At 34.4% G+C, this 23,446-nt stretch overlaps 1 protein-coding gene across 1 annotated transcript in view; it reads right to left on the bottom strand.

Annotated features, from left to right (window-relative positions):
• Nucleotides 1-23,446, bottom strand: part of SYNE1 (spectrin repeat containing nuclear envelope protein 1) — a 444,246-nt gene that overhangs the window by 312,045 nt on the left and 108,755 nt on the right. Inside the window, exons 5-11 of the mRNA XM_045865766.2 lie at nt 22,854-22,937; nt 16,370-16,462; nt 15,141-15,319; nt 10,201-10,397; nt 7,198-7,307; nt 3,672-3,722; nt 577-684 (exon numbers count right to left, since the gene is read on the bottom strand). Coding sequence (XP_045721722.2) covers nt 577-684; nt 3,672-3,722; nt 7,198-7,307; nt 10,201-10,397; nt 15,141-15,319; nt 16,370-16,462; nt 22,854-22,937 — 822 coding nt within the window. The remainder of the gene's footprint in view (nt 1-576; nt 685-3,671; nt 3,723-7,197; nt 7,308-10,200; nt 10,398-15,140; nt 15,320-16,369; nt 16,463-22,853; nt 22,938-23,446) is intronic.

Consider the following 23,446-nt stretch of genomic DNA (forward strand, 5'->3'; position numbering starts at 1 on the left):
CCTGCTATTTGTGACAACACAGATGGACCTTGAGGACATTATGCTAAGTGAGATAAGGCAGACAGAAAAAGACAAATACTATATGACACCACTTTTATGTGAAAAAAGCCAAATTCATAAAAACAAAGAAAATGGTGGTTACCAAGGGATGGGAGGTGAAGGCGGGGAGATATGAAAGATGTTATTTAAGTGTACGAACTTGCAACGAGAAGTAAATGAGTCCTAGAGTGAATATAGATAATAATATTGTATTATATTCATCAAACTTGCTAAAAGACTAGAATTTAATCATCCCAACCATAAAAAAGAAATACTTATGCAATGTGATAGAGGTGCTAATTATCTCTATAATGGCAATCATATTACAATATATAAATGTCTTGAATTTTTTAAAACTACCTATTTACACAGAAATACAATTATTAAATTACATGCAAACTTAAGATAACACATATTATTTCTTTAAAGATTTTTCTCATTAATATCATTTGAAAGATAAACATAGATTAAATGATATATATTACTATTACTCATAAAAAGGATTTTAAGAAACTGAAATCTTTTTTCATACATTACCTGATATTTATCTTGCAAATTTGATCCTGTCATCTGTGCCCTTGTCAAATCTCTTTCAAATTGTTCTATCCAAACTTTTGTTTCCTTCAAAATTAGCCTGTCTTCTCTCTAGAAACCAGAAGATATTACAATTTTATTAGTAACTATGCATTGACTTAATTGCTGATTAATAACTGGTTGATTCTAGAATGCACTGAATATTTAATAAGTTCCAATTGTCTCTGAAAAACTTCTCTCTCTCCTCTCCCTCACCTCTTTTGGAGAGTAAGAGAAAAGTTAATTCTAGAAAAATAGCTTAATTATCTTGCTAAATACTGAAATGACCTACCTCCATTTTTTTTCTCAAGAAACAGTAATTTAATTAAGAAAATGTGCTCAAGAGGAAATATCCTAAATACAAAAGTACTCAGAAAGAACAATGGCTGGAATAGGACTGAAAACATAGGCCGGGGGGTGCTTCTTAACCCAAGGTCATTTGTACCCCAGAGGACCATTCTGGATGAGAAAAATTTTGACTGAATCCAAGGAGTTACAGTCACAGTAACACTGTGGGCTAGTATTATTTAAAAATGCTATTCAGTATTATAAGCTCCACGATGACAGAAAATATTTTGTTCAATATGGTATTACTAGACCCTGGTAACACAGCACCTATAAATATTTACCAAAATATTTCCTGAATGAATGCATCCAGGTACCACTCACATTATCAAACATGAAAAAAAAAGAGATTTATATCATTGTTTCCACAAATAATAACAAGCCATTCTAGCATTGATTTAGTGAAAAGTATCTTAATTTTTCACAAAATTTCTTATCTGTTAAGAATGTCAAAGTAACCAAAAACACATTTAACATGGTTCTTGGCACTTACAAATAGCTTCCGGCTACAGCATCTCACTTGACCACAGCCCTGTGACACAGATGAAGTGACTGATGACAAGTTAAGTGGCAGAGGAGACAGAGTGCTGGCCATGGAGGCGGGCAAGACTGGTTCCAAATTCTGGTTCTGACAAGTATCAGCTCTGTGACTTTGGACACATTTTTTTTTTCCCCCTCCTCTCTACTGCTGTGCCTTCATCTGAGTCGACCTCACACACCACTTCCCCAGTTTGGGGGAAAATTCAGGATGACCTGTGCAGCACACCTAGCATCGAGGCTGTCACGATACATGCCTTCTCCTTCTTTCCACTCTTGCAAAAGCAATCCTATCCTGCCTGAGAACATCTTCCCCTGGATAACACCTTCTTCAGAAACCAGCTCAGACACAACCTCTCTAGAAGGCTTTTTCTGACCCAGAAGTCTCGTTGGTGGTCCCTCTTCTGTGCCAGTGGTTCTCACACAGGAGTGTGCATTAGAATCACCTGGAGGGCTTCTGAAAACAAATTGCTGGGCACCACCTTCAGTCTTCCTTGGCTCAGGATGTCTAGGGTAGCGGACGAGAATTTGTATTTCTAAGAAGCTTCCAGGTGAATCTAACGTTGCTGGTCTAGGGACCACATTTTGAGAACACTTCTCTGATCCTGTAACAACCTGAGCTCAAATATTCGCTGAAAAAGCACTATTTTGTATTGTCCACTTAATTGTCTCTTCCCTTCCACCCATAGTACAAGCACCTTATGTCTCTTATTTTTCTCTAGCCTAACACAGTGTCTGGCACCCAGTCTCACTCAATATATAATGGTAGAATAAATGATTGGTAATATAGGTAAGTAGAGCAAGAAATGGAACAGGAGTCCGAAACTCCAAAGCTTTAGCCTTTCCTAAGATGGCTCCTCTGAATGAACAGATAAACGTGACCAAGGCACATGGTTTATTGGTTGACCATCATGCCCATAAAAGCACCAATGGCACATTCTTACGAGCTCAGAAGAACTAAATGCTCTTGGTTTACCTCCAAGGTATCAGAAGCCAATGTGACTACTAAATGGGGGGAAGATCATCGAAGTGAGCATAGGACCTCACTATGAGCCTCCAAGGACCTGCTTCTCACCAGTTGAAATTATTTCACAAAGTCATCTGAGAGAAAGAATTATGTTCTTAAAATAACCTCATTAGAGTTCATCTAGTAAATGACTTTTCTATTGGTGGGGCAGTGTCAGGCAAATTGCAATAAGGTAAGAAGCATGTAGCTATTTACACACTCAACATTCTCCTTTTAAGAGGAGGTATTGTCCAAACAGTATTTAGATTCCTGGAGCCCATTTAGTCTAGTGGCTTTTCTTCAACTGTTAACTTTTATATGCATTCAAAGACCTGGGGGTTTATTTGCCTATAAAACACCACCTAAATTCCAGGCAGTTAAATGGCCAGTATTCTCATGACTTTTTCTTTCTCTCTATTTCATTCAAACATACACACAGGCATCGTTATATGTTCTGTAGTAGGTTTATGTGCACATCAACTCATGATTCATGGAGCATGAAATAAAAATTAATTTAATATTTGATATAAAATTAGTTACTTCTAATTGTTATTACAGTGTTGGCATGAAGTCTACTTTGTTGATAGATCCTTAACCTCAAGCCTAGATGGAACATAAAGAAAGACGGAAAAAGTATGGGACAACTTGAAATTGGGAAAGAACTCATAATCATTAATTCCACAAGTATATCTGAGCACTTACCATGTCGTGAACTTTACTAAATAAACTATATGACCAAATACTGAGCAGAAGAGATGTGATAAAACTCAGGAGACTAGCTAAATGAATACTTAGCTTTTTTCAAATAATAATTTCCTGCTTAATATGTTAACATATAAAAATAAATCTTTAGCTTTGTTTATTTCTCATGTCACATACAAAGAAACCATAGTTATATTTTTCCTTTTATTAGTGCTATTAAGTGTTATTAAAAAGAAATTGATGCTATCTTATAATTAAAGATTAGTCCATGTGAGTGGCTTAGACTATAACTAATATTCAATAACACTTACATGTTATTTATTCTATTAGGAAGGAAAAGGAAATAACAAAATTAATGCATTAAAAGAAATGTGTATATAAAGACATATACATGCAAAGGAATGGCTATAAGCTATGGAACGTAGGATGTTTGAAAGAGGTCACTGATTCAAGATTATTTAAATCTTACCTTAAAATTTTGGATAGAATTTGCAAAAGATGGAAAACCTGGAAGTATTTCCTAACAATATGAAAAGATAATATATAGAAAAATAATATAAATCAGGGACAAAACTTATACAGGAAACAAGAAAAAAAACAATGGAGAGGCATCTGTCCATAAATAAATAGATGATAATTTTATGGGCATAATTACTTTAAGAGATTTTCATAACTTTTGAAGGCATCAAAATGTTCAAATCCAATAAAGCAATGTAGTATTCTAGCATGTGATGTTTTGTTTTAATTTTTGGCAATATTTACATTTTACAAATATTTATAGCTTGAAATATTAACCATTTTAAATGGTGAACTATGTAGAGAAGAGGTATATTCATTCATTTCTTTTCTCTTAAATACACTCATAAGATGCATCTCTGTACCCCTATACCAATTAAGATGGCGCTGTGCTTCTCAAAGCAGTCCGTAGTAGTTGTTGCAATGGGAGAAGGAATGAGTGAACAAACAACTGAAAGTTTAATAGCTCACAGAGATGAACTAATAGGCGTATTTTATTTATTTATGATTGAGTGCTAATTATTCAAGAACACCTTTAGGGAAAAACTTGATCAGCTTTATTGGTTGGAGTAAGAAAGCATAGCAATGTCTATTTCCAATGAGAAAATCAGATTTAAAAATCCTATCTATAAAGTATCTAATTTAAATAAACTCATAAAGAGGATACAGCATTCAAATTCACCGAAAAATGGAAGCCTGGGAGACACGGTGATGCCAAGCTTTTTAAAAGTGAATTAAAGGAACTATTTCCTAAGACTTGATTAGACAAATACTAAGTATTTTGAGGTGATGGCATCAATAGCCCTAATGTGTATAATCTATAAAGTCTTAAAGTTTCACCAGATAAAATTAGGTGGCCATATAGCTGCACTAAGCAAATGAAAAATATATAAAATACATAAAATTCCTTTTTCTTATTGAAAATATTCATTTTAGATGCATATGCCCTCCATTACAAATGCCACACTAAAAAGGGGTATTTTAGATGCATATGCCCTCCATTACAAATACCAGCTTATAATATATTTTCCTCAAAATTAATTTTTGAAATAACCCTGAAGAAATCATATGTACTCTCTTTTCAGGAAGGGATAGAGGGAACTTTTTTTAAAAAATCAGAATTTATTTTCTAGATAATGAAATTAATTAATCTCTTAATAATAAAGCCTCTGTAGTAAAGCCTATTAACAAGCTTATGTCAGGAATGTGTGTCTTTCAAATCTCGAGGAGTTTTGGCATTCGATTCTTGCTCATGAGTATTAACAAAAGCACCTTCTTTTGTTTCTCAGACACTGCCAATCACAAGAGTTTACTCATCTGGGGAGACGATTAATGTCAGAGAAATTAAAACAGTACAAACTCAGAAACTTGATCAGAAATAAATCCAATTGGGTAACAGAAGGACTTTTGATATGAAAATCAGATGAAAGCTGACTTTCTCTAAGCTGTATGGGGTAAGTCTAATATGCTTTCTAAGAGAGTTTCTTATTCACACAGCAACATCTACATCCAATTATATTCTCAAAACCCAGAAAACCCTGAATGACACTGAAGCACATGCATCTGTCTATGCTAGGATTTGTACAGAAAGTCTGGTTTTGTCTCCTGCAGTGCTTCTTAGAAACATTTACTTTGCTAACTATGGGTAAGTTACTCTGGTGATCAACATTTGCGCCTGAATCCTGTCAAGGAACAAAACAGCTTTCCTGAAATGATAGTTTTAAAAAAAACGAACATAGTTCTATCAAATGCCAAATTAACTTCATCCAAGCAACCCAGGAAACACCAGTTACCATTGTTTTGCTTACTTTTTTATGAAGTCACAGATTTCTATTAGTGCAATACCTTCACCTATTTGAAAATCTGGGGTTATGAGCCCGTGGCCTTTTCCTTTTTTAGACCTGTTTCTAAATCTGTTTGGAAACCATACCAAGTTTTTTGTTGTTTTTCTTGTTTCTCTTCATTATACTCTCAAACTGCTTTGAAAACTCTAGTTGAGACCTGACCAATGAAGTCAGATGGTTTTTTAACACATCTTGAAAATTCCATTTATTTCTCTCTCTCTCTCATTTTGCCTTATAATTAATTTTAAATTCAGTAGTAAATCCACTTTATAATTAAAAAATAATAATAATACTTAAAAAAATTAGAAGAATGGTAATATCCATTGTTAAAGTCTGGGAAAATAGGGGCGCCTGGGTGGCTCAGTCTTAAGTGTCTGTCTTTGGTCAGGTCATGATCTCAGGGTCCTGGGATCGAGCCCCACATTGGGCTCTCTGCTCAACGGGAAGCCTGCTTCTCCCTCTGCCACTGCCCCTGCTTGTGTTCCCTCTCTTGCCATGTCTCTCTATGTCAAATAAATAAATAAATAAATAAATAAAATCTTAAAAAAAATTAAAGTCTGGGAAAATAGGCATTCTGGTGTGCTGGCTGGAGTGTAAAATGGGACAAACTTTCTACAGGAAAATTAAAAAAAATTTTCAAAAAGCATTAAAAATCTATATGCACTTTAGCCTAGAAATTCCAATTTGAAGAAAGAATCATAAAACAATGTTTTATTACAGAATTGTTCATAGAAGCACTTTTTATAATGGCAAAAATTCAGAAATTTTCAACAATTAAGACTGGATAAATTATTGTATATCTATATGATGTCCTGGAAAGAATGGTATAGGAATGTTTTTATGTTAACAGAAAAAAAAAAAAGATGAAATTGTATGTGTACTATAATTCTGTTTTTGTTAAAATATTATATGTGTCTACATACATATAGACAAATGTTGGAAACATACACCAACATATTAATTTTTTTCTAGGATAGGGTCCCTCTAAAAGATCAAGTACAGATCATTTTCTTTTTCCTTTTTTTCACTTTTTCTCTTTTGTGACAATGAACATATGTCACGGGGCAGTATGAAAAACATAAATGTTATTTAAACTATTGAGAGGCTGAAAAAAACCTAATCACAGTGAATATCAGGGCTTTTACAAGTTTGCCTTACTTCCATATGTTTGTTGTGAGTAGTGCCTTATATAATAAATCTGAAAGTCAAAAATAGATTTTCTCAGATTGAACAGAATATGGGGACTCAAGCTCTAAAGGCACAAATGACATGATGAATATGAAATTACTTCAATCCTCAAATTACTAAATGAATCTCCCAACATGTCTATCTTTCCTCAGTTTTAATTCATCAGTGTTATATGTCCAGCCTTTATCATTAATAATGCTTTCTCTCACATATCCAACATACACATCAGAAAAATCTTTCCCTGTAATCTCCTCCCCAGTTGGTGATACCTATTCTTTACTCAGTTGCTCCCTTTTTGAAATGCATTCCAAAAATAAAATAAAATAAAATAAAATAAAATAAAATAAAATAAAGCATTCAAATTTAATTTTTAGAAAGCACCATGCTTAAACATCTAAGTCACTACCACTAAGTGAGCTATCAGTGCTTGAAGAAAAAAATACTTACATCATTCTCTTGCCCATCAGTGCCTGTATTGTGGATGTCAGGGTAATGGTTCAGAAACTGGGCTACATAGGTCATAACAGACTTCTCATCTGGTTTATCCACATCAACATCTGGAACAACCAAAACCAAATATGAACAGTTTAATTAGCCTTCTTTATATTTTAATAACACAAACTTTGAAATCTAGCTAATATACCAAAAGACACTGTCCTCAATGCAAAAGAATAGAATTAATATTTCAAGATGGTGAGGGAGGGCAAACCAATTTAGTTTGGATGATACATGATGGGAATGTTACGACGCAGAAAGACGACACATTTTAACTACGAACCTTTAGGAAAGTAATACATGTTTCATTTAAATAATATCAACAGTAATTCACCAGAAATCTGAGACACTTTATGGTTATTCAGACATTCTTTGTTGTTAATAAAACATAAATACTATGTAAATTTCAGAACTGGGGTGAGCGGGTAGTAAAAAATGCTTACAGGTGTGGCACAGAATGACGTGCCCATAGAGCTTGTATACTGTATCTGGACAAATATAGGTAAGTTCCCTCTTGCCCCACAAGTTTTATTTTAGAAAAGAGGGAGATGCCTTATGTTCAATTCCTTGGATAGCCTCTCCCTTGTGCATGATTCTCTCTAAATTACTACACTTTGAACAGTCAAGTACTCTGAGGGAAACACAGAGCCTGAAAAGATATTTTTAAGTGTATAGATGCTTACTAATAAAACCAATAAAAATCAAGCAAAGATGTTTATACAAATTTAATCATTATAGAAATATAAGGGGTAAGACTGCAACATACAAAGAGTTGAATGTTTTAAATCACCTTTTAACTATCCCTTTTAAAGGCAATGAAAATGTGATTACATTTGGAGTTTACAGATATCTAACAAAACAAACAAAAGCCATGGAAACCAAAATATAAACTGCCCTAATATTTTGTAATGTGCCTTGTGATTTGAGATATAATTTCTACAGACTATCAATGCAGGATTGAAAAAGTGCTACAGCTCAAAAGACTTCAAAGGAAACAGTGATCATGTATTCTGGAATGCACTGGATGACTCAAAGGTGATTGTAGAAATGACAAGATCACTGATGTGGAAGATGCACGTGAAGAACAAGTAAAACTTTCATGAGATGTGAAAGTGGAAAAAAACATTTAACATAATTTAATACAGTAATACAGCATTTAAATATATGTGTAACTAAATCATAAACTAATTGTTGTAATACATATTGATCTATTTAATCTGTATTCCTAAAAGTTTATACATCCTGGTTTGCTAAATAACTTTTTTAAAATTTCTTTTTTAAAATTTATTTATTTTTATATTTTTAATTTTTTTAATTAAAAAAGTTTAAGATCAGTAACTTTTTGAGGGGGGAGTTCATACTAGGAAAACAAAATATCACCTTATATCTGGGCTAGCCTTGCATCTGGGCAACCTCAGTTCTATCATCAAAGGGAACACTAAGCTTCTCTAGTCTAGTGGATATGAAAGAATCATTTATACTCTCTTGCTGTCCTACTCTAAAAAAAATTGAGGGCTGGGATGTGTGTGTGGCTTTCTCCTTGAGCTGAACATTATTGACTTGTGTGTGTGTGTGTATGTGTGTGTACACAGAAATAAGGTGGAAAGCCCTTGGCTATCCTGGTGAATCTGTGGGGACCCCCAGCAGGATCCTAAAGTGACAAGAGATCTCCATTCTGCTCTCATCTCAGGAAAGCCAACCAGGGACTTGTAGGTATCTGTAACTTACTCCTGGAGGCACAAGTGTCTCCATTTAAACACTATTTTAGAGTTAGACATGCTCATTCTGAAATTTCATCTTTAAAAAGAACTTGCTTTCATTGTATTTACTTTGCTTTTTTTTTTTTATTGCAGGGGGAGGGGCAGAGGGAAAGGGAGAGAGAGAGAATCTTAACCAGGTTCCACACATAGCATGGAGCCTGACGTGGAGCTTGATCTCATGACCCTGGGATCATGACCTGAGCTGAAATCAAGAATTGGACGCTTAACCAACTGAGTCACCCAGGCACCCCTCTATTTACTCTTTTGCATTCATTAATAGAAATATCCATAACTGCCAACCCAAATAAGAAACTGCTGTGACATTTGGAAAATTCACTTTTTAAAAAAGATTTATTTATTTATTTGAGAGAGAGAGAGAAGGCGGAGGGGCAGAGGAGGAGGGAGAGGGAAAGAAGCAGACTCCCCGCTGAGTGCAAAGCTGGAAGCAGGGCTCAATCCCAGGATCCTGAGATCAAGACCTGAGCCAAAATCAAGTGTCAGATGCTTAGCCAATTGAGCTACCCAGACGCCCCTGGAAAATTCACTTTTAATCCTTTTATGTCAATATAACAAACAATTTATTCAGTTTACTAAAGTTTATTAAAGGCATCAAAATTATCTTTTGCAGGATTGAAAGAGCTTAATCCACTTCTATAATGTCTTAAAATTCACAGCCTTACCAAAAAGGTGCCAGACAACTTTAATGAAAAACAGTAGTCGACCATTTGTGTGGTTTTCCCAACTGATACTGGAACACTGGATGGTTATCAACATTGCTAAGTTTCTAGTGACTGACATTTTAAAGATATGATCTCCGATTATTAATGATCTCTTACTTCTTCCGATTCTTTGTTATATAAACAGAATAATTCTTTCATCCTGGACATTCCTCCTCCCCTTAATATGCACACTTCTAAAGCTGTCATTCCACCCTTACTATATGGAGTTACTACTCTTGGCTGACACCACCCACGTCAAAGTGCTGTTTGGAGCAACAGAACTATATTTTGCTCCCATATCTAGTGAATATTTTTCCAAAAGAAAATCAGTGCAGGAAGGTACTATTTCTTCCTGTTTTTCTAAAGTTTTCTGGCCTCTGATAATGTTTCGGAAATCATCTGTAATCTCTGCCTTTAAGACATAGAAACTTACTGATTTGAAGTATTGTGCAAGAACCAACAATTACTCCATTTACCTTCAGGATCCAGTAGTCTTGGGATTCCTAGTTCTGTTTCAGCAATAGTGAAAGCCTCCTCCAGGTTTTCCCGGTTAGGTCTCCCTTTCACTCTCTCCAAGTCCACTAGTTCTGGTCGAATGGCATGGATGATGGAATGGAAGGCGACTCCACTTCTCCAGCTCCGCCCAAAGTCTTTTACTTCTATTCCCGTCTGCCTTAATGTGATAAAAAAAATAAAATAAAATAATGTCACATTCTGAATAGATAACATGCACTGTCCTCAAGGACTAATGCAAAATCCAGTCCTCAGCAATGACTCATGTGCAGTTATAGCAGTTAGCTGCTTGAAAAAATTAGGCAAAATAAAATTTTTAGAGGGTAACAAGATAAGCGGGAGAAGTTTTGGTTCCATACTTAAGAATCTTCTATATTAGACTTTTCAGTAATTGAGATATTCAATGTAAAGCACATTTTTAAAGGAAATTAATATAGAGAAAACATATCTGGCAAAATAAAAAGAGAAAATTATAAAAACACCAAAATTGATAGTAATTCATCAGTGTATATTTTTGAAGAAGTATCTAGCACATTTCCAATGACAATGATAAACAACGGTGTGTTGTACGTGCAGAGGTATTAACATACTAAGATAATATGGCTGAATTATATCAAATGCTTTGGAATGAACAAATGCAAATGGATGTGATCATATCTCTAAATCAGTCACACAGGAGCCTACACACCACATAAGTTCCGACAAGTTTCCACTTACCCCACTGATCAAACTATTTGATCAAATTGTTTTTTAAACTCTTGTTTTTGGAATTGCCTTGAGAGCAATGCCCTTGGTGGCAAATCTTTGTTCTTTTGTGGCGGACAGAATTAATTCAAAGCCAGTTACGATAATTAAGAATTCACTCAAGTTGGCAGTAATAGTTTGTTGTTGAAAATAAAAGTGATACAAGCTCACAATGAATTTTTTTTGACATGTAATTTATCAACTATATATAATGGCAGCTCTAAAAGGAAGTTGCAACGATGTCTTTGAACAACATCCCTTGGTTAAGTGTAGAGCCTTTGAAGGTGATCAATTAGGTGACATTCAATGGATGAATATCTTGGTAGTCTCCTTTTAAAGAAATTAGTCTCATTATAGTTCTTTCTAAATGAAGCAGAGGTAATATCACTCAATTCTCTTTTTTATTATATTCTCAAGATTTCCATGAACCATAAGGTATATTTGACTGATACATTGATTAATATACAAAGTTGGTAAGTGCCCTTAAATTTTATCTCTGCAAACTTAAGAGTCACTTTAAATCCTTTTCTACCAATGTACATTCAGCTTGCATAAATTGCCCAGTGCTGAAAATAGCATCATTGGATCTCATCACTGGCTTCATAAATACATATTTTCAAAACAATTTTGTAAGATGCCAGTAATTATAAAGTAATCCTGTATCTCCTCTTAGTTCTTTCAGAGTTTCTGTTTCTGGTAGTATGCATGTAATATTTTCAGCCAATGCCTGACACACGGGCAAATACCCACACAGGTGGAACAGTTCAGTGTGCTCTTGTTAACTCCTCAATTCGCACATTTACCCCGGCTTCATCTTACCTTTACACCTACATTTTCCTTTTGCTCACATTTCCTCATTTGAAAATGTTTTTGTATTCACAGACACCTCAAATTATTTTTTAACACAATAAGGTGGGTGCAAATAAACAATTAGCTAGCAAATATTCATCGTGTATTAGATATTTTCTGATTTTCCTCAACTTGTTTATTGTTTCAGATATTTTGCAATAATATAGAAAATATTTCCCTAAATATTACTACGTTGGAATAATTTTTCAAGTTTTAGTACATTTTCTTTTTCTGTATTTGTTGAACACACACACAGACACACATATACACACACATGCACACCTATAATGTTTCATATTACATCAAAGCAGTAGGTGATATTCCCAAAAAGTTTTAGTTTAGTCCAAACCTCTCATTTAAGAATCTCGGATACAAAATCTAGGAAAACTTAGATATGTCACTTAAAGAAGTGATACAAACTTAAAGAAACTTGGACACATCACTTAAAGAAGTGATGAAGTATATCCAGTTTATAGGCATTTCTGACCTCTAATACATATTTACTTCAAGTCATTTTGAATAGACCTGGGTACACAAATTTTCATTTGTTTTGTTATCTTATTAATTTTTGTCTTAAAGCACAATTGTTCTTCCTAGACATCTCAAAATGAAGTATGCAAATATCAGATATGCTACAATTTAATTCTTTCATGTCTGAGAGTATATAGTGATAGGAGATAAAGTTGGTAAAAAAAATAGAGAAGGCTTAATTATGTTGCATTACTGAGTTTTTATTTACTTCTCACATATTTTGAAATTTTATATGAAAACAGTGAATATATTCTGATAATATGTCTGGTGTTTACTGGATGTTTTGTCCTTTCTTGTCATGGTCAGTCTTGTGAGACTGATAAACATTCAGACCACAGAGTCTCACAGATTATTATTTTAAAAACATGTCATATACTGAAATGGGTACAGATTCTGAAGTCTTTTATCCATAAAAAGTAAAAAGTTTCTTTTTTTAATTATGTTATGTTAATCACCATACATTACATCATTAGTTTTTGATGTAGTGTTCCATTATTCATTGTTTGTGCATAACACCCAGTGCTCCATGCAGAACGTGCCCTCTTTAATACCCATCACCAGGCTAGCCCATCCTCCCACCCCCTCCCCTCTAGAACCCTCAGTTTGTTTTTCAGAGTCCATCGTCTCTCATGATTCGTCTCCCCCTCCGATTCCCCCCCTTCATTCTTCCCCTCCTGCTATCTTCTTCTTCTTTTTTTTTCTTAACATATATTGCATTATTTGTTTCAGAGGTACAGATCTGAGATTCCACAGTCTTGCACAATTCATAGCGCTCACCATAGCACATACTCTCCCCAATGTCTATCACCCAGCCACCCCATCCCTCCCACATTTGCAATGACGTGGATGGAACTGGAGGGTATTATGCTGAGCGAAATAAGTCAATGAGAGAAAGACATGTGTCATATGATCTCACTGATATGAAGAATTCCTAATCTCAGGAAACAAACTGAGGGTTGCTGGAGTGGTGGGGGGTGGGAAGTAAAAAGTTTCTTAAAAAATACATAGTGGGATAGTATTTTTAAAAAAGCAGGTTTTAGAAAAATTATCAACAATTTGGTAGGTATAATGGAATCGTGTGTTCATCACAGAATTTTTATGTTAGAGAACAGTCATCTCCCCAAATCTCTATACTTGATGCAGCTCTAAAGTAAATGGATCTCACTGATATGTTGATGGGTGGAAAAGCCTTGGATCCATAAACCTGGACATTTATACAGATAAGGAAAATACAACTTCCACTGATGTTACACATATATAAGTTGCAGGAATGACTTTTAGTTATCATTAGACCCTTGCACATCTTTGAAAGCTAACACACCATATATAAAACAAAACCAATGCAGAAAAACTCTAATAGCATTAAATTTGAGTTTACTTTAAGCTACTGTAATATTAAGTGGAAACCAATTTATTTTTGGTTAATTTAATGCTTTGTAGAGCAATGGGAGAGTACCACATTGATATTATCATGAAGTTTTATTAAATAGTATCATGACAAATGTCCTAGCATGTGGTCACCTGTCTCTTCCTACTAGCACATTTCTTCTCCCTGCCCAATTAAGCTGCAAAAGAGATTAGTAATTGCCACTATCGATGGAATGCAAACAGTATACCCGCAATGTGGTCAGGCTTTTACCATTTTACTTCTACTACAGATTCTAAAAAGCCACAAAGCTTTGCTTTCAGAAATATTTTTGACTACAAGTTGAATCATAAAAATATACCCTAAATTAGAAAACCACCAACACACTTTAAAAGTTAAACAAAATGATGTAAAATAGTAACACTAATTACATCTTCTCTATGTTTAATTTTTCTGTCTTTATTTTTGCTCTTCAAACACTTTAAAAATAGAACTAAAAAAAAAAATAGAACTCCCTACATTTAGTGCCTCAATATTTTATAATGATAAGTACTTGTTTAAAACTATTTTCCAGAAGTAGGGAATAAGATTCAGATTAGATTTAGGCATGCAAAAACAAAACAGAAAGTGAGTTAATTTGACATGTCATTTAGGAAATCATACAAAAGCACAACTTCTTCATGAAGAGATCTTACCACTGACCACATCTGACCACAAAACACTGGTATGCTCAATTTTTTGAAATTGCTGAAAATGCTATTGAAATTGCTATGAAAAGATACTCATTGAGAGTAGTAATTTTCTATCTAGCATTATCACATGAATGTACACACATGTAAATTTATTATGCCCAGAAGCAAATCCACAATCTATAAAACTGAAGTTGACAAAGGAACCTACATTCCAGATAAAAGAGGAGACCCAAGGAAAAAGAACTTTAAAATAAAATTGTTAGAAAGTTTTGGGAAACAAAAACAAATATAATTATTTCAGAATGTGGACCTTAGCTCACGTTATTATTAAACAGAACTCAACAGTTTTATAAAGAGATAATCACATTTAAACCTCTAATTTATTTGTGTAAAGATTATTTAATAAAAGCAGGAAGTCCAAACAATGACCTAAACAGAATTACTCCTCAGATTACCAATCAAAGAGTGTGTTAAAAATAAATTAATTGGGCCCCAATCACATGATTAATGAAGGAATTAGGTTGATTACAGCATTTTCCTAGAGTATTAGTGATGATTTCTTTTTATATTTTAATTCAAGGAAAGAATGGAACAGCCTGAAGCAAAGCCCTTCATTCAAATGTCTCTTCAAATTTCGCAATATTGGCAGGTGCACTCAGTAATAAATTGGTAACTCAAATTATTCAAGGGCTTCAGATTTAAACAGATTCTTGGTACTTACTTGGCTACTGTGTACTGAACCCACTTTAATAAAGCCTTCTTAGCATTTCCTTGGAGCTTGGTGGCCACTTTCCGTTTACTTGGGGGGCTGGCGGTCTCAGCGCTAACCATGCTGTCCACAGAGGATGTGCTGCCTGACAAAGACTGCAGCTGTGGCAGGTTGCTGGTCAACTCCTCAATCTGTTCATGAGTTAACAGGTGGCAAAAACATAAGAATTATCTTGTTCTTCTTTCCTTGGATGTTTTATTTTCCCAACTAAAAGTGATTTAAATTCACACCCTTAACACCATTGACAAGGTAAGTTCTTAAGGCATGATTGACATTGTACTCTTCTTCCGACTTCCCACTGCATCTAAAACTACCTCGTACACAGTAATAAACACTTGTTAAACACATGAATGAATGAATAAAATAAAACCTAATGGTTATCCAAACTCATAGAGCGTACAACACCAAAAGGGAACCCTAATGTAAACTACAGACTTTGATAATGATGGGTCAATATAGGTTCATGAAGTGTATCACTTCAGTGGAGGATGTTGGTTATGGGAGAAGCTACACATGGTGTGTGGATACAGGGTATATGGGAAATCTCTGTACTTTTTGTTCAGTTTGGCTGTGAACTTAAAACTGCTCTAAAAAATAAAGACTTAAAAAAACCCCTAAGTGTCTGCCTTGGGCTCAGGTCATGATCTCGGGTTCCTGGGATCAAGCCCCATGTCTGGCTCCCCGCTCAGTGGGGAGTCTGCTTCTCCCTCTCCCTCTGCCCCTCATCCCTGCCTGTCCTCTCTCTCTCAAGTAAATAAATAAAATCTTCAAAAAATAAAAAAAAAAAAACCTAATGGCTAGAACAATTATTCTAGATGGAATGGCAAGTTCATTTCTTCCCTTAATGTCTAATGGAAACATAAAGCTGGTCCCTTCCAGAGAACAAAAAAAATTTCCTGAACTCTTTCTACACCAATATCTCATGTCCGATGTGCCCTGCTCACTTTTCAGATGGAGCACCTCTGTCACAGTTCTTTGGAGGAGTACCATACATAACATCTTCGCAGGGAAGAAGGGGAAATTTTTCTGCTAACAAAAAACAATACACATGGGAAAATCAAATTTCTGCTCACTTGAGAATCAACCCCAAAGGTAGGGCAAATGAGAGTACTATTAAAATTTCTATCACTACCTCCATCCATGACATTATATCAACTGAAAAGGGAGCTATAGTACAATACCTGGAAATACAGAATAATGGTCCACACCAATCCAAGAACTATTGAAGGTCGGCCATCAGCTATATCAGTGGAGTTAATGTTGACTAATTTAATCTGTTTAAAAAGAAAAACTGTAGTAGTGATGTACTAGAAGATTATAGACCACCGAATTATGCAATAATTAGCACTTTATTAGACATCAGTTGGACAATTTGGTCATGCCTATGTAGTGATACACAAGAGTAAGTCGGGTGAGCCATCAAAACAAACAAGCACATGGTTTCAGTGGAAATTTCAGGAGCATTCATTAGGGGCACCCAATAAAAACAACTATAGAATGAATTTCCAAAAATTGTTTAAAGTTGAAAAAATATGACATCATGCAAGGAATTACCAACAAAACACCACACAGAAAAAAAAAAGGTTATTTTTTTTACATTCAGAAGTTGAATGGAGCTTAAAAGAAACTGTGATGAGTAGTTTAAGAAAATGCACTCACTCTTAAGTTTGTTACCAAATAGCATGAAACTTATGTTCTCTTTTTACCTATAAAAGTCAGGAGTTAAAAATTCTAAAATTTGTACTAACCGGTGATCCTCTGTACATGGACTGACATGAAAAACAAAGGGAGAAGATGATATACATACATAAATAATTTTTAAAAATCAGAGTTATTTGTTCAAAGAGAATAAAAATGTAGGTAGTAAATTTAGAGCAAGATTTGGGGAATACATTGTAAAGACAAAGGAAAGCCAAGAAATAATAAAGTAGAAGAGGCCATTAGGGTTTAGTTCCTGACTTTTAAGCATTCAGGATAGATGTTAACTTGTCTGTAGTTGTCTCTAATTATTTATTTTAATGCCTTCCCAACTATTAAAAATGTTATTTCCTAAGTCCCAGCAAAACGGATGTATGGTAAGTCTATCTCAGCCATTCTCAGAACAATTAACAACTGCTCACCATCCTTTCAATAATCCCTAAACAAATTAGAAAAAAAAAAATAAAGTACTCCTTAGATTTATAGCTCAATAATTCTCAGACAAGATTTAATAAGATGTGTTATTAATAATAAAGTTCAGAAGTTTGTAAATGGTTTACTTTTAAAAAATTATCAGATGCAAAATCATTCCACAAATACTTTACTCTGGAGTAATTAGTTTAAATTTACTAGTAGAGTAAAAGCACAAAAATCACTGTAAATAATTTGAGATATACCTATGGGATTTTGTCTCACTGGTGAAATTCATTCATCAGGTTTAGAGACAGGAAAAAAAATATTGACAACTTCCATAGATTACAAGCTTCTATTTCTTTTAAACCTAGCACAGCATGAGACAAATAATACATGTTTGTGGAAAATAAAAGATCACATTTTTTAACCTTTTATGACAGAACCTACTGCAATGTCCATAATCATTTTGATTACTCTGGTTTACAGCTTCTCCAGAATTTTCTCCACATCCATTTTAGTATCCATAGGGCACAGATATATAATACATGCTAATAACCAGAAGATTAATGCATTCCATGAAGGGCAGATTATTTATCTTTCCTTATATATCATTCTTTTTAAAAATTATAAGTTGAATTTTCTACCTCAATCCAGCTCCAAATGCACTATGAAGTTAACATACTGAATTTATGATAGAACCTAAAGATATTTTGCTCAACTTCTGAAGAAAAAATGCTTTTCATAATTATTTTTTCTCTTAAAAACTGTGTGTTCCATAATGGGCTTATGGAGCCTACTCTTACTGGGCTTATGAACTTATCCTATTAAATTCTTAATAGCCTAGGAGTGTGAGATGGACAATAGAGACATTCAAAGAGAATGAAGAATTCCCAGAAACCAGAAGGAGAATGGGATCACATTGATTGACCTCACCTTTGACCTGCTGACCTTGGGGGTGCAGCTCAAGAATCTGCCTTAACAAAATCTCTAGGTTTTGTTGATTCTGATGCATGCCAATGTTTGAGAATCCTGTACCAGACAATTGTATGTGGCCCAGGTAATCTGGGGAAGTTTGATTTTGCAAGCCAGAAGCCCATATGGACTGATCTGTGTTTCCTCCAAATTCACATGTTGAGGCCCTAACCCCAGTGTGACCGTATTCAGAGACAGGGCTTTTAAGCAGGTCATTAAAGTTAAGTGAGGTAATAAGAGTGGGCCCTAATCCAATAGGACTGAGGTCCTTATGAGAAGAGAAGGAGACACCAGAGCTCTTTCTCTCTCTCCACACCCACACAGAGGAAAGGCCACCTGAGGACACAGTGAGTAAGTGTCTGCCTGCAAGCAGGAAGAGACAAAGAAACCAACTCTGCTGGTACCTTGATCTTAAACCTCCAGCCTCCACAACTGTGAAAAAAGAAATTTCTGTTATTTAAGCCATCCAGTCTGTGGTAGGGCTATACGGACCACAGCAAACTAATACAAGGCCCACAGGTATTTCCAAAAAATATTCCAATTATTTGGGAATAAATTTTGAAAAAAATTCAATTAAAACTCCAGATTCCTAGCTTTTCTTGATAAATTGAAAACCTAACGAATGGATGCATTGCCAATTTATGCTAGTTGCTTTCTACAATGAAGTGTCGAGTGAGTCATTCTAACCAGTGATACAGGTAGCCAACTACCTGCATTATTTAATAAATAACTTAAATAAATAATTAGATTTTAATAAAAATCCAGATTGCTGACTTCTCTTATTTAACTGGAAAATCTGGGATCCCTGTGCTTGCATTTCACTGAGGCAACTATAACTGGAACTGAATGTTCGTTTCCATCTTCCAGACGGCACAAAACTTGCTCAGTTCTCCCGTTTCCATAATTAGCCTCTAACTCACTTCATCTTTAAGATCACCTATCTGACTTTATAGGAACCTAAATTTATGTCGCTTGTCTACACTAAGGGAAGTTTTAGGAAAGGTGGTCAGTGGTTGGCTCCTTGCATTACTGTTTAGAATGACCTACCTGATACCTCACTGGAGAAAGAAACGGTGGAAATGGAAGAGATCTACTCATTAGAATCACATTTACGTGGTTCCTATCAGAATACTAATGTATGCTTTTTTCAGTTTCCCTGTAAACAAGTGGAAAACAAACACAATGGTAGGGTTTTCTCCAGTAAAATTTGAGGAGTGCCCTTATTATTCCTTAAATCAAGCTAGAATCCAAGGACTAAACTGATTTTCTATTATCTAAAGAAAAAAATCTACATGGAGGGCAAATTAGGTCCAAAGGTCAAAACAAATTCCTGAAAATATGTTTGAGATATAAGTTCTTAAATTATAAAAATAAAATAAAATAAATAGTAAGGTGGGCACTAAAGAGCCTTAAAACAAACTCATTCCTCCCCACAGTCAAATTTTATTACTTAGGTTTGTTCTGTGAAAATGATCTTGTGTAAAACAAGTCTTCTGTGCAAAGAAAACTCTTTGGTCCTCTTTGCAAACAATGCCTTTATAGGTTAAGTCCTTAAATTTTTCCCAAGACATTAACAAGAGGAATTTTGTTTTTATATTCTAGCCAATGAAGGACAGCTCAGAACAAAGTAGGACACTATAATTATATAGGTAAAATGGGAGACTCAATGACTTGGAAAGATATAAATATCTTGTTCAACATGGCTTTTTTAGCTTTCTATGAAAAACTCACGGAGGAAGCTGGAAGAAGAGAAACACTCCATTAATAGTGATATTAGTGATCTGGAAACAATGTCCAATATTCTGTAAGAAGCTAATATTGTTTTTCTACACCATCTTAATGTCCAGAATCTCTCTTTGGCACAGAGTCTGCACAAATGACTGGACTTTATATTGTTTCATCGTACTACCAACTGATCAAAATATAAATTATTCAGTGAACAGAATCAAGTATTTTTGTGTTTTCTAGAGTTCCTGTCATATGGAAAGTATTCAAATATGCATTTGGGTAGTAAATAAATGAATTTAGTGATATAGATTTTGAAGGAAATAGTTGAATCATTCTATTTTCAAGTAATATCTAGAGATCCATTTATAGGGCTGGTTTTGGTACTGCCAAACACAGACACCTAAATTCCCACAAGTTGGGAAAAGGCTAAATCTAAACCAGTTGGTGCAACTGGTTTGGAAGGAAACATGGCAATACCTAACAAAACCACATATACACTTACTTTTTAGATAATCTCAGAAATTTACCCCAAAAATACCCTTCTAATAGTGTGAAAGTATAGTGGACAGCCATTAATTGCATCATTGTGTTTGATAAATACTAGAAACAACCTAAATGCCTCATTCATAAGTGATTGAATAAACTCTGGCACATCACATAATGAATGCAGCTGTAAAAATGAATGAGGAAGATCTCCATGAACCGATCTGAAAGATTTCCATGATATATTGTTAAATGAGAAAAGCAAAGTGCAGAAATGTATTATAGGATGTTACCTTCATATATAAAAAAAAAGAGGGTGTATGAAAATACATCTGCTCATTTATGCAAAAGAAATGTTGTAAGAATAAATTAGAAGCTGGTTCCCTAAGATGAGATAGGGAATGGAAGGAAGAAAGATGAGAATGGAATAGTAAGGATAATGAGGGGGTGCCTTCTCTAAGCATAACTTTTACTCTTGGAATCATAATAATGTCTCATTCCCCAAAATAAAAATAATAAGAATAAGAATAAGAATCATAGTCAACTAGGATGTATGTGTGTGTGAGGGGGTATTACTCAAAACTGAATATACCTTGATTACCAAACTCTATTACAAAAGACTATCATAAAACTGAAGGGAGAGAAAAAGAATAAAAGTAACCTAAGTAAATTTGGAAAATAGTCTTTTAACTGAATGCTGTAATACTAAAGACCAAAAGACTTATACATACACACTGTTCTCCAGTGAGTAAATCTGTTTCTCACAGGGGTCTGGTGAGCAATTCTTAAACAATTTTACGTCTATACTAAGATTAAAAAAATAGGTGAATACATTGTAGATGAAAGCCAGGTTTCTCACTGTCAGAGAAAATAGAAACAAGCATGGGAGGCTATTAACAAACCTTGTGGTATTGGACTGGAATCAGAAGTATCAGTTTAAACTAATGGTTTACACACACACACACACACACACACACACAGAGAAAGGAGGCAGGGGGTGGAGAGAGACAACATATATGCATATACCTGGGTTAGTAAACACTCATATCTTCTAGATCTGTTAAGAGGGCCTAGGGGCAATGAAACTTCATTAGCAATGAGCACACCCAGCACCCAAACATTGCTCACTAATAAAAGGACCAAAGCCTGCTTAGGGAAGTGGTTGATTCCAGAACTGGGGCAGGGAAAATATGTAGTTCTGGAAAATGAGGAAATGCCTGAAAAAGGATGGGGCCATATTAAAAGAGTACAGGAGCCAGCCTAAAGGAACTCTCAATGGCCAAAGCTGGAACAATTTGAGTATTATTATTATTATTATTGGATTATAATTATAGAATAAAATAAGTTCATGCCAAAATAAATAATTGAATAAATAAATAAATGGTGGGAGGGAGAAAGGACAACCTTTACTTACAGAACACTTTCAATTAATCATGTGAAAGGACTGAAACACAAAATTACCATTAGGCAGACATCACAGAAATAATTACTGAAGAAGGCAATCAATGCTAAAATCAGTAAGCAAAATTTGCAAAAAGTAGAGTATTAGCATAATCTCAGTTATCTATCTCCCCTAAGTTATTTCTCAGTTATAAAGGAAAAAAATAGTAACTTTACCATAAAAAAAAAAAAAAGAAAACCACAGCAGAAAGCCTTGCCAAGTGATTGAGGTTAACATCACCAGCAATAAGACTCATCAATCCTGTATCTTCTCAGGTGCCCTGAGAAGAATGCAACATCACTTCCTTGGAATTCTTGCCACAAATGTATAACCTCAATCTAATCTTGAGGAAACATCAAACAAACCCAAATTGAGAGACATTCTGCAAAATAACTGACCAGCAGCTATTATCAAGGTCACGAAGGACAAGGAAGACAAGGTCATAGAGTGGAAGAGACCAAGGAGCCACAATTAAATGCAAGGTGTGTTACTGGATTGGATCCTGGGGAGAAGTAAGACATTAGTGGAAAAATGGATGAAATGAGACAAGTGTCTATGCTTTAATGCATTGTATCACACCAATTTAGAAGTCCTTCTTTAATAATTGTGCCATATATATATATATATATGTATACATATATATACAGGTACTATGTATGTAAGTTCTTCACATTAGAGGAAGGTGCCCTAAGTATAGACAGGAAATCTCTCTGCCATTTTTTTGCCACTTTCCTGTAAATCTAGAATTATTTTACAATAATATTGACTCTCTCGCTGTATAATTTACATGCAGTGTTTTTACTGCACAGTCAACTTGAAAAACATCAGTATGCTCACACCTTCTTGTTTAAAAAGGTGTTTTGTTATTAACATAGCATAATAAAAAAATGTAAAAAAAAAAAAGGTGTTTTGTTTTGTCTCTCTCTTACCTTCCTTCCTTCAAGGAACTTGAGTGCTGTGCCAATATTAGCTACAGCATGGATTCGCTTCATACGGCGTCCTTGTTCACATGGCTATAAACAGGAAGGAATAGGAATAAACAAAAATGCACACATTAAAAAGGTAATTATAAAATGAATTTAAATGGATTAAAAATATACTTGAAGAATATTCAAGAACAATGCCTAGATACTCATTCCTTCAAATGATGCTTTTCATGTTAATGTGGTCCTGGATCATAATGACATGCACAAAATTTAAACAATCATTTCCAAGGTTTATTTATAATTTCAGAGTAATTTCATTTTATGTAATTCAGAATCTCAAAGGGCTCAATATAAATAAATAAGAAAGGTTAAATTGGAAATTGTCCTTGTATGTCTCAGTTTTTTTATCCACTAAGTAAGAATGCTGAGATTCATTTTGAAATTTCTTCTAGCTTCAAGGTCTTATAATTCTATGGCTGAATGAGTGGGCACTTAAACAGAAGTAGGACTCTTATGTCAAAATATTTACTTTTTCTAGAATCATCTAGCTTGGCAATTAAATGCCTATCAAGATTTCTGTACTCTGTTAGTCAAGT

The sequence above is a fragment of the Mirounga angustirostris genome, unplaced genomic scaffold (genome assembly GCF_029215605.1).
Source record: "Mirounga angustirostris isolate CCGP_5_RB_7025 unplaced genomic scaffold, mMirAng1.0.hap1 SCAF_8, whole genome shotgun sequence".
In the NCBI taxonomy this organism is placed as follows: domain Eukaryota; kingdom Metazoa; phylum Chordata; class Mammalia; order Carnivora; family Phocidae; genus Mirounga; species Mirounga angustirostris.